This window comes from Arachis ipaensis, chromosome B8 (assembly GCF_059453495.1).
Source record: "Arachis ipaensis isolate K30076 ecotype BB chromosome B8, ASM5945349v1, whole genome shotgun sequence".
NCBI classification, from domain to species: domain Eukaryota; kingdom Viridiplantae; phylum Streptophyta; class Magnoliopsida; order Fabales; family Fabaceae; genus Arachis; species Arachis ipaensis.
In genome coordinates this window covers 131940267-131952594 of record NC_142443.1, presented here as the reverse complement: position 1 = coordinate 131952594, position 12328 = coordinate 131940267, and the positions used below count along the sequence as shown (strand labels likewise).

General features: G+C 32.0%; 1 protein-coding gene across 1 annotated transcript; it reads right to left on the bottom strand.

Annotated features, from left to right (window-relative positions):
* Positions 1 to 7534: 7534 nt before the first annotated feature.
* LOC148549881 (uncharacterized) lies at positions 7535 to 11787 on the bottom strand. The gene is made up of 5 exons (XM_088495828.1): positions 11643 to 11787; positions 10510 to 11429; positions 9009 to 9565; positions 8654 to 8936; positions 7535 to 8572 (listed from the first exon to the last, which is right to left on the bottom strand). The coding sequence occupies exons 1-5, from the start codon at positions 11785 to 11787 to the stop codon at positions 7535 to 7537; spliced, it is 2943 nt and encodes a 980-aa protein (XP_088351954.1).
* Positions 11788 to 12328: the final 541 nt, after the last annotated feature.

Below are 12328 nucleotides of genomic sequence, written 5' to 3'. Positions count from 1 at the left end.
TAATTATATGTTTATTATATTTAAAATAATTTATTTATTTAATGATAATTAAAGAATTCAAAATAAAAAAACTAATATATTAAAAAAAAAACTAAAAGTGATACTAAGAAAAAGTTACAATAAAAGAAAGTGCTTTGTTACTAGAGTTTGGTAGGTGCTTTGCTACAGTTTTGGTGTAAAATTCTTATTTTGTGTGATAATATTAATGAGTTAGATTGGACTCTCATGGCAGCATCTGTTGTCTCTGCTGATCAGAGGAGGACTACAGAAGTAAAAGAGGAAGAAAAGGTTGTACGGTTCGAAGATGAAGATATGAAGGAAGATATAGAGAAATGTTCAAAAAGCTTAGTCGAAAGGATCTTCAAAGATTGCCAATTCAGCTTAGGAACTATGGAAGCAGCTCTATATACAATTTGGGAATAACCGGAGGGATTAAGGTATTGAATCGGGGGGATATTTTTCAGTTGTTTTTTTTTTTTTTTTTTTTACAAAAAAATTGATCTAATCATAATTGAGAAAGGGACACATTGACTATTCAAGAACTATATTTTGAATGTTAAACGTTGGAAGGAAGATACGGTTATTGCAGATGTAGAATTTGCCATAGTCCCTATATGGATTCAATTTTGGAGATTGTTGGAGCAATGCAAAACAAAGAGTCTAGAAAAGAAAGTAGGGGAGGCAATGAGTAGAGTTATGAAATCGGACCTCTTTTAAATTAGGGAAAAGGAGGAACGGCTTCTAAAAGTTAAAGTGAAAATGGATATTACAAAACCGATTAGAAGAATTTTGAAAATCTCATGTAGCAACCAAAAAGTAATTGAACTGCAGCTGAAATATGAAAGAATTGGCAATTATTATAATTATTGTGGTTTTGTAGGGCACGAAAAATATGAGCGTGCATACAGAATTTAGAAGATTCGGAGAAAGGGAAAGTAAGGGATATGTGGGGGGATTGGTTGAGAGCTGAATAGGTAGGAAAGAGAATTGGAGACAAAAAAAAAAACCACAATCCAAAATCAGTTTTCTAACAATGAGGAGAGGAAGCACACAACAACAAAACTTACACCAGTTAGTCTTATTCGTGTTTTGTAAGCCTATCTGTCTATAAAGGCAATGTTCGGATTGACGAAGATAACAATGAAGTATAGAGCAAATTATAAAAGAGCACGAAAAATGGAGGAAGAAAGTGGTTGAAGAATGTAGAGGTGAATTGGAGGAGGTTGAGAAAGAGAAAGAAGCTAGGCAGCAAGTTAACTCTAAGAAAAATTCATAGAGCATATTCTCATTTGGTGCTTCGGCGGAATTAGGAAAAAGGAAAGGAAGGAGAAAGATCAACTTGAAAAAATTGGTAAGGAAAGGAAATGCATATAAACCAATAACAGATCTCAAAAGGAAGTCAACTAGCAGTGAATATAGATATAATTTGAAGAGACACTACCAAGAGAACACCATTTCAGTGAAGATAGATATAATTTATATAACCTTTAGTACATACCTCTTTATATTTAATTAACGCGGTGTGAGGAGGTGATGCAAGTAGGCAACGGTAACAACATTTTAGTTTTTTTTTTAATTATGTTCATTATTTAATAATTAATTAATTAAATTTATAATAATTTAAATTTAAATTTTATGATAAAATATTAGAAGATAATATATTTACAAAATTAATATATTTAATTTAAAATATAAAAATATTTATTTTAGTATAGTCTTAACCGACAATAAATAACTTTTAAAACATAGTTATAACTAATTTTATACTTATTAGATTTGAATAATCTTTAGCTATATAAAAAGATAAGAAAATTATCTTTATTCTTTGGGTTTAGTGCAAAATTAAATTTAAATTTAATTAGGTAGATAAATTTATTACAAGTTTATAGTAAAAAATTGTATTATAATTATTAAACAAGAGTAAAGTATCGTTTTTGTCCCCAACGTTTGGGATAAGTCTTATTTGTGTCTCTAACGTTTAAATTGTCCTATTTGTATCCTTAACATTTATAAAAGTGATTCAATGTTATCTTACTATCAATTATACTAATAAATTAGATTATATTTTCAATTATTCTTACTTGGATGTATTCATTTTCAATTAGGTCTCACTTGGATGTGTTTAATTTTAATATTATACCCACTATTTGTGTTTAGATTTAATTATGTCCCTAGAAAAGTGAATTATGTAAATGTTGTAAGAATTAGTTTCAACTTTTGATGAGCTATTTTTCGGAGTGGATCATCGATTCTATCCCAGACATTTGTATTCTAACTTCAAGAAGAGATTTTTAAAATTCAAACTAAAGCGCTCATGATGTGTAATTGACGGCAGGATAACATTGAATCACTTTTACAAACGTTAGGATACAAATAGGATAATTTAAATGTTAGGGACACAAATAGGATTTACCCCAAACGTTGGGGACAAAAACAATACTTTACTCTATTAAACAGTCAGCTTGATATATGAATAGTATTTTATGAATATCTCAAGTTATAGTTATCCAATTGACTTCGTTCAAAATTTGTTGTAAAAATAACTCATTTCTCTATAAATTTATGTCTAATAACTATTTTCAAATTCAAAATATAAAAAATTTTATAGGACTTTCAAAGTAACAATTCAGATTGAAGATTTCATCTAAACACGAGTTAGATTCTCTTAATGTAATCTGCACATATCTAAGAGCATAGTTGTCAAAATCGAACCGGTAATTGAAGTGATCAGGTAACTGAATTACTGAGTTATTGGTTCAACCGGTAGATCACTGGTCGAACCGGTTAACCCGGTATAATTAAATAATTATATAAATTTTAATTTTTTTTTTATTATAAGTACTTATATTTTGTTTTTATAAAAATAATTATCATTTTTAAATTTTAATACTTTATAGTCACAAAAAAAAATTAATACTTTATTAATTAGTTTATATTTATTGTATTATTATATTATTATAGGTGAAAACTCACATATGGTCGTTTTCATGTAAAGATATTTAAAAATAATTAGATGATTTGACAAATTTGACTAAATATCATCTAAGGATTTTCAACTATCAAATTCATATGAAGACAACTGCATGTGAGTCTTTACCTATTATTAATTATATACTATAAGTATTTATTAAAAAATAATATTAATAGATATCATATAATCATGAAAAGAAAAAAAAATTGGGATTAATAAATTTTTTATTTATCTTTTTAATTTATATATATCTAATAAAATTTATAGTTAAATAAAATATAATTGATTTAAAAATGAGTGACTTTAATTAAAATAAAAATAAATTGAATATAAATAAAATAAAAAATTGCTATATATATATATATAGCATTACTAGCTTGGTGGTAAGATTGTTCTTGCATGGTGGACTTGCAGAACTGTGGTGCGTCATAAATTTGTTTTCAACTAGATCGAGCGGTTCGGTCCAGTCTAATTTTTACCATATTTGACTGGATTTGGTCGGTTCACTCTCGGTTTGATCGGTTTGTGACGGTTCTCTACTTTAAGCAGTCCTAATTTTGGACTAGATTGGTATTGGGTCTGATTTTCTGATTGAATCAACTGGTCCAGTCCGATTTTAATAACTATGCCTAAGAGCCATTTGAGTATTTCCTTTTTCATTCTATTCTCTTTTTCTATACAAAAATTCTAGGTAACTTATTTTTTCTGTCTTCTATTATCTGTACAAATTATTATTCATATACATTTTTCACTTCATTATAAAAAAAAGCCTTATCTTTTTTCACCTTCTTACTCTCGTTATAGATCATTCGCCAAATTATTCACAAATTTCATTCATATATTGTTTGAGAAAGTATCTTTTCTGAACTATGCTAACTACGGAGACTAGGAATATAGAGATTTTCTTTCTCCGATAAAAATAACATGGACTCAGAGATTTGCACAGGATTCATATTTTTCGCAACCTCAATATTTATATTGAGTTTCATCAAAAGAATGAAACCTATCTCTTAGCCAAAGATATATATCTGCCTATATCGAAACACGCACAAAGTTTAGTCATAAAATAAGTCTCTCTTCGCTAACGAATCGTGTCTATTTATATTGGAATATATATAGAATTTCTACACATTTCACTAGAAGTAAAGATTTTATGCTACTTTTTTTTTTGAATTATATCTTAAATGTTTTTGAATATAGAAACTAGCATTGTATGTCATGATATAATATCTCTTAATTGCATTCACATTAAACATTATAATAACCATCTTATGTGCATTAAAGAACTAAGAGAATGATGCTTTGGTAAAGGAAAGTGACCCTCAAAGACAAGATAATCGAAGTGATCATTCGATAAGAAAAGGTGATTGACAAACTTTTGGGATAAGGACCTTCGGTAAGAGAAGAGGACTCCCATCAATTTTATACACAGTTTGAGTTTAATACTCTCCAAAATCAAAGTAATGTTAAAAGATTGCTTAAGAAAAGTTAAGGTCAATTTCATGTATCGCATAAGAGTTTATATCAATAAAAAATCGTTTTCTTTTCATGTACAGAGAAGTTAAAAAAATGTCAAAAGAAATCAAGTCAATGTTTATATGTTTGTATTCTGTATATTTTAATATTATACGTATTCAGTCATGAGTTACATGTATAATAACATAAGTAAATAAAAAGCATCTAAAAGTCACACCACTTCGACTAATTGAGAATATTGCATCATCACTATTTTTATTTTAAAATTTGAAGTGGTTGGAGATAGATACGATGATACCATACAGATAAATTATTGAGAAATTTTTATTTCTCATCCTCTCTTCATACCATCTTCAGAAATGACGCGGTACGAAATAATACACTACTTGATTGAATTGAAAAAATCAATACACTATAAAATGATTAATAGTGGGATATCAAGGACATAGATAGAGAATGTTAAACATTTGCTCAAATTTATATTAAGACTGGAGAATAGACAATTATTTTAATCATAGATATGCACATTAAGGGAATTAGAATTCTTTTATGTGTCTTATTTTATCTTTGTTGAGGGCTACAATTGTGCCTATTATAGTATTATGTTTGTTTGTTTTATTTATATGATTATTTAATATGTATTGTTTTGTCTATAATCTAGTACGCTCATCTTTCATGTTAATATCACTAGCTCTACTTATATTTCTCAACTATTAACGATTGTAATAAAAATTAGTTATTCACTATTTTTTATAAATTATTTTATATATAAAAAATTTATTTTAAAAATTTCGTAAAATTTGAATAACAATAACTAATATAATCATTACTAGAAAACTAGTTATTACAGACGGATATTTCCGACGGATTTTATCTCACAGAAATACAAGGGAATTTCAGAGAGGTTTTTTGTCAGAAAACAAAAAAATGAATTAGCATAAATTACAGACGAAAAAGAGAATCCGTCGGTAATTTCGTCAGAAAAATTAAATTTTTTTTCCGTGGAAAATAGTTACAGATGGAAAATCCGTCTGTAATTTAAAGTTTCCGTCGAAAATATTGAGATAATCCTAATTTTATCACACTCCATTCGAACGTTGCCAGCAGCCCTCATCTCTCGAACTCTTCTCCTCCGGTAGAAGGTGTTGTCGCCGCCGGCGGGGACAGACCGTGGGTGCCTTCGTCATCTGGGGAAGCTCTACTCGGCCCTCTTCGCATCGTTACTCCTCTCCTCGCCGTCGTACGAAGTTCTGGGTTCCTCCCCTCTCTGACCTTTCGATTTATTTTTAATTTGAAGTTGTTTCTGATTCTCTGCTCCTCGCTGTTTTTTATTTAGGATAAAGCTAGCGTTTGCCTTTGATTTTGTGATTTCATTTCCGATTTTGTGATTTAATCTCTGCTTCCTTTAATTCTCAAAGGGGCTTGATCTGCGCTTTTGCCTCTTATCTCTCTCTCCTTTCTCTCTCTGAGTAGCCAAACAACTTGTTCTTGTTCTTGTTCAGGTAGTAGTTGCTGCGTGTATTGGCTTTGATGTTTGTGCAAAGGAGTTGACGATTGACCAGCCTTAAAGTTTGGTAAATGTGGTGATTTATATCTTCAAAATTTGCTTCAGGTGCGATTCTTCACCACCACCGCTTTCAGTTTTTCAAACCTAATTTCTCTGTTTATTCTTTTGTTAATTGTTATAATTACTGTTTTTTTTATTTTTTATTCATATTAATTTTTTGTATTGTTTGCTTGATGGAGTATATTTTCTTCTACGATAATAAGCTTTTTTTTTCTTTTTTCAACATTTTTATTTTCCGATTTGATTTGATTTGTTTTGGGATTCATGGACAATAGCTTTCTTCTCAACCATCAATTCTGCATCATCCTTGGTGTGAATAAGAGAATCAATCAGAGAAACATAGTTGCAAATGTTATTGAGAAGCTGTTGAAGTATGTTATTTGGTCCAATGGTCCTGAAACCGAAAATCCCAGTGTTTCCAACAAGCAATGTGCTGGGAAGGATTTTGTTGTGCTTGTTTCAAGGCTTCTTGTTGTTGAACTCTTCCTTCGTTATAATTCCTTTGAGATTCAAGTTGGAACTTCACCCTTGGGCTCTAATATTACCCTCACTTCTCTTAAGAGAATTAGCTTCTAAACCTTCTAATAATACAATTTTTAATTCTTGTATTTATTAGGATCTTTATTTTTTATTTTGAGTAAAGTATCGTTTTTGTCCCCAACGTTTGGAGTAAATCCTATTTGTGTCCCTAACGTTCAAATCGTCCTATTTGTATCCCTGACATTTGTAAAAGTGATTCAATATTATCCTGCCATCAATTACACATCATGAGCGCTTTAGTTTGAGTTTTAAAAATCTCTTATTGAAGTTAGAATACAAATGTCTGGGATAGAATCGATGATCTACTCCAAAAAATAGCTCATCAAATGTTGAAACTAATTCTTACAACATTTACATAATTCACTTTTTTAGGGACATAATTGAATCTAAATACAAATAGTGGGTATAATATTAAAATCGAACACATCCAAGTGAGGCCTAATTGAGAATGAATACATCCAAGTGAGAATAATTGAAAAATATAATTTGATTTGTTAGTATAATTGATAGTAAGATAATATTGAATCACTTTTATAAACGTTAAGGATACAAATAGGACGATTTAAATGTTAGGGACACAAATAGGACTTACCCCAAACGTTGGGGACAAAAACGATACTTTACTCTTTTATTTTCATTTTGGTGTTAATCCTATATATATTCTTATGGTATATCAGTGGCTAATTAAAGAGATGAAGATTTAAGCTATTTCTTGTATTGATTTTACTTGAAGTATCTGAATATTATGTGTATTCAAATGTACAAGAAATCATCTCTTTATAGAGTAATTACAAAAATAGAAATAACTAGAAAATAGAAAAAATACTAGCCTAAAATAAGAAAAGATTTCTAATCATAAAATCCCTAAAAATAAGCTAAACTAAAGCTGGAAAGGATATTATAATTAATTCTATTTACAGAAAAGATTCATGAAATAAATTAGGAATCTGATTTTGATTTGATTTAGTCAACACTCCCCCTCAAGCTAGCTTGAAGATATCCTTCATTGACAGCTTGCTTATTATGCTATCAAAGGTCTTCTTGGGTAATCCTTTAGTTAGAACATCTGCTAATTGTTCCGTGGTCGGAACATATGGGATACAAATCTGTCCTCTCTCAATCTTTTCCTTTATAAAATGCTTGTCAACTTCAACATGTTTAGTTCTATCAAGCAGAACTGGATTATGGGCAATCAAAATTGCAGATTTGTTGTCACAATTCAACCTTATTGGTGGAGAAATGGGAACCTTTAGTTCTTGTAAGATTTTCTCTACCCATAGTGCTTCACATATTCCATGAGCCACTGCTCTAAACTCAACTTCTACACTACTTCGTACCACAACACTCTGCTTTTTACTCCTCCAACTAACCAGGTTTCCTCCAACAAAGGTGCAATATCCAGATGTTGACCTTCTATCCATGACATTCCCAGCCCAATCTGCATCTGTATAGGTTTCTACTTGAAGATGTCCATAGTTTTTGTAGAGTAACCCTTTCCTAAGCGATCCCTTCAAGTACCTTAGGATTCTAAAGACAGCATCCATGTGTTCTCGGCCAGGTGAATGCATAAACTGGCTTACCATGCTCACAGCAAAGGCTATATCCGGTGTATGGGATAAATAGATTTGCCTCCCCACTAAGCACTGATATCTCCCTTTGTCCATTACATTTTCTGGTTCAGCTGGCTTCCATTTTAAGTTAGGCTCTATAGGTGTTTCAACAGCTTTACAACCAAGTAATCCCGTCTCTTTTAAAAGATCTAGGATGTACTTTCGTTGGTTCATAAAAATGCCTTCCTTAGACCTTGCAAATTTAATTCCAAGGAAGTATTTTAATGAGCCAAGTTCTTTGATTTCAAAAGCTTTGGCAAGCTTTTCTTTCAAGTCTTTTAGCTCCAAGCTATCATCACCTGTCAGAATAATGTCATCCACATATACAATTAAGATGGCAGTTTTATTAACTGCTGAATGTTTATAGAAAAGTGTATGGTCAGCTTGGCTTTGAGTATAACCAAGTCCCTTCACCACCGTTTCAAGTCGTTCAAACCAAGCTCTTGGGGATTATTTTAATCCATAGAGAGATTTCTTTAGTTTGCACACTTTATTCCTCCCTAGTTCTGCCTCAAATCCAGGTGGAAGTTTCATGAACACCTCTTCCTCTAGCTCCCCATTCAAGAAAGTATTCTTTACATCCAATTGATGTAAAGGCCAATTGTAACTCGCAGCAAGAGATAAAAGAATCCGCACAGAGTTGAGTTTAGCAACTGGAGCAAAGGTCTCTCGATAATCTACTCCATAGGTTTGTGTAAATCCCCTAGCTACTAACCTAGCCTTATACCTCTCTATGCTTCCATCAGCATTGCACTTGATTTTGAAAATCCACCTGCAGCCAACTAATTTTGTATTCTATGGCAGATCTACAATCTCTCAAGTTTCATTCTTCTTAAGTGCATGCCACTCTTCCATCACTGCTAATTTCCAATTGGGATCATCTAGTGCTTCCTCTATATTCTTAGGCTCAAACAGATTTATAATTTTAGAAGTAAAAGCTCGATGTTTTTGAGAGAGATTTTGGTAAGAGACATAATTGGAAATAGGATGGTTGGTGCTGGTTTTGAGTACCTTTTTGGTGCATGTTCTAGTTTCTTTCCTAAGTGCTATTGGCAAATTATTATTAGAAGTAGCAATATCAGATTTACCTGGAAGATCCTCAGGTACTACAGTTGGGCCGTCTTCCGGATTTTCAGATTGGGTTGGTACAGAGATGATGGGCTGGTCTCTATTCTTCTTGGGATATTTCCGAACATAACATCGAAGCTCCTTTTCTGATTGTGGTATTTCTTTTTCTGTTTGTGTTTCAACTAATTCTGGCACAATTTCAGAATTTATTTCCACATCTTTTTTGGCAATTATTTCAGAATTTGTTTGATAAGTGAAAGTTGTATCCTCAATATGTAAGATAGGAGTGGGTAAAGGTTCATGCAAAAAATTTTCTTCACTTAAACTCTCACCCTGAAGAAATTTTTTCAGAAAAAATGTTTCATGTTCCAAAAAAAGTAACATCCATGCTTACATGACATTTCTTTGTGTGTGGATTGAAACATTTATAACCCTTTTGACTTGGGAAATAGCCAATAAAAATGCATTTTTCTGTCCTTGGATCAAGTTTACTTCGGGGTAAAGGTGTATGCAAAAATACAGTACAACCAAATACTTTTAAAGGTAAATCAGAATGCAACCTACATGCTGAAAAATTCTTTTTAAAAGTATCCAACGGTGTGCAGTAATTTAACACACGCGTAGGCATTCGATTTATGAGATAGGTTGCTGTTAGGACAGCATCTCCCTATAAATACTTTGGAACATTACCCTCAAACATAATGGCACGTGCTACTTCAAGAAGATGTTTATTCTTCCTTTCAGTAATGCCATTTTGTTGGGGTGTATTAGGGCATGTAGATTGATGTTGAATACCTTTTTTTTTAAGAAATTCACCAAGATTTTTGTTAAAGAATTCAGTACCATTATCACTTCTTAAGATTGAAATTTTTGTGTCAACTTGAGTTTCTACCATTTTTGAAAAAATACTGAAAAATTTTAGAAACCTCAGATTTTTCATGTATGAGATAGATCCAACATAGTCGCGTGTGGTCATCGATAAAAGTCACAAACCATTTCTTTCCAAATTGAGTTGTTATTTTCGATGGACCCCATACATCACTATGAATCAATTGGAAAGGTTTAGATGCATGATAAGGTTGAGAGTAATAAGGAACTTTATGACTCTTTGCACGAATACAACTTTTACATTTAAGTAAGGAAGAATCAATATTCTTAAACAAACTTGGAAACAAATGTTTGAGATATGAAAAATTAGGGTGTCTTAGTCTATTCTGCCAGAGCATTATTTGGTCCTTTATAGGCATAGAACTAATACCACTAAATCCTTGAGCTACTTTATCTTCCAAAATATCCTCAAAATGATAGAGCCCGTCCATCATCTTAGCACTGTCAATCATCTTCCCCGAGGTCCGGTCTTGAAAAATACCATGAGTGTCAAAGAATGTCACAGCACAATTGGAATCCTTGCAGATTTTACTAATAGAGAGAAGATTACAGGAAAACTTTGGTACATGTAGGACATTTCTTAGGTCAATATTTTTGAACAATTTAATGGCACCTTTTCCAGTAATGGATGAAAAACTACCATCAGCAACTCTAATTTTCTCATTTTCAAAAGAAGGAGAATAAGTTTTAAATAAAGGAGAAAGGCTGGTCATATGGTCAGATGCACCTGAATCGACAATCCATGGTGCATTCAAGTTTGAAGTGCAGTTAAGGGATATAAGAATACTAAAATTACCTGTTTGAGCCAAAGAACCACTAGGAGTACTAGATAAAGAACTGGAATTTAACAGCCTTATGAGCTGTTCAACCTGTTCCTTACTCAAGGATGATTTTTCAGCCTCATGAGCAGTTGGGGTAGCACGTATTTTGGAACCAGGTTTGCTGCCTTTAAGATGTGCTGATTTTTCATGAATCTTCCAGCAGATTTCTCGGGTGTGACGAGGTTTATTGTAGTGGTCACACCAAAGATTGGAGGGATGCTTCTGATTTAATGAACTTTTAAGTGCAGCAGATGCCACTAAGAGTGCATTAGACTCCAAAGAAGTCTGTTCAGTCTTGCCTTTTCCAATCATCACAGCTCTACGAGTTTCCTCTCTTCTAACCTTAGCAAAAACTTCTCCAATTGAGGGTAGGATTGCTCTTCTAATAATTCTGCCACGAACTTCATCTAGCTCCACATTGAGGCCTGCAAGAAATTGAAATATCCTCCCTTCTTCCACTGTTTGTTGGTAGTGTTTGGTATCAGCGGCTGAAATTCACTTGTAGTTATTGAAGTGGTCAAGGTCCTGCCACACCCGCTTCAATGTGTGGAAATATTTGGTGACATTGTCACTCCCTTGTTAAATTTCTCTAGCTTTTAGAGTAAGTTCATAAATTTGGGATTTATTCCCAAGATCAGAGTACATCTCCTTGACACTATCCCACAATTCTTTGGCAGTGGTATAGTCCATATAGTTACTACTGATATCCTCCTCCATTGAGTTCACCAGCCATGTCATCACCATGGAATTTTCGGTATCCCACACATTATATTGTGTGTCAGTGACGTTAGGCTGGTTTCGCTCACCGGTGAGATATCCAATCTTCCCTCTTCCACGAATGTACATCTGAACTGATTGAGACCACCTAAGGTAGTTTGACCCATTTAGTCAAAATGTGGTGATCTGAACTGAATGGGAGTCACCACTAACTAGTACCCGTTGCTCAGATTTTAAATCTGATGGAGTAAGAGCTTGTTTGGGTGAGCTTCTAAGAAAAGATCTTTTTTGGAGTTATCTTTTTTTAAAAGATCTTATGGAAAAGTAAAAGTAATTTTATGTTTGGGTATCTCATGCAAAAAGATCTTTTTATCTATCAATTATGTTTAGGTATAACGATATAAAAGTACTTTTTTGTTTATTTATTAGATGAAAAACATCTTTTTTTAAGAGAAAAAGATCTTTTAAAAAAAGATATAAATTACAGCTTCTCAAAAAAGATTTTTTATTTTTTATTTTTCTAGTGCTTTTACTTTTACTACTAGAAATTTGCCAAACACGCTAAAAAATAAAAAAAATCTTTTTTCATTGAAAGAAGATCTTTTTTATCAAAATAATGGCGCCCAAACAAGCGCTAAGAGTGGTGTTCTCCTTTTGTTCATGATTAATG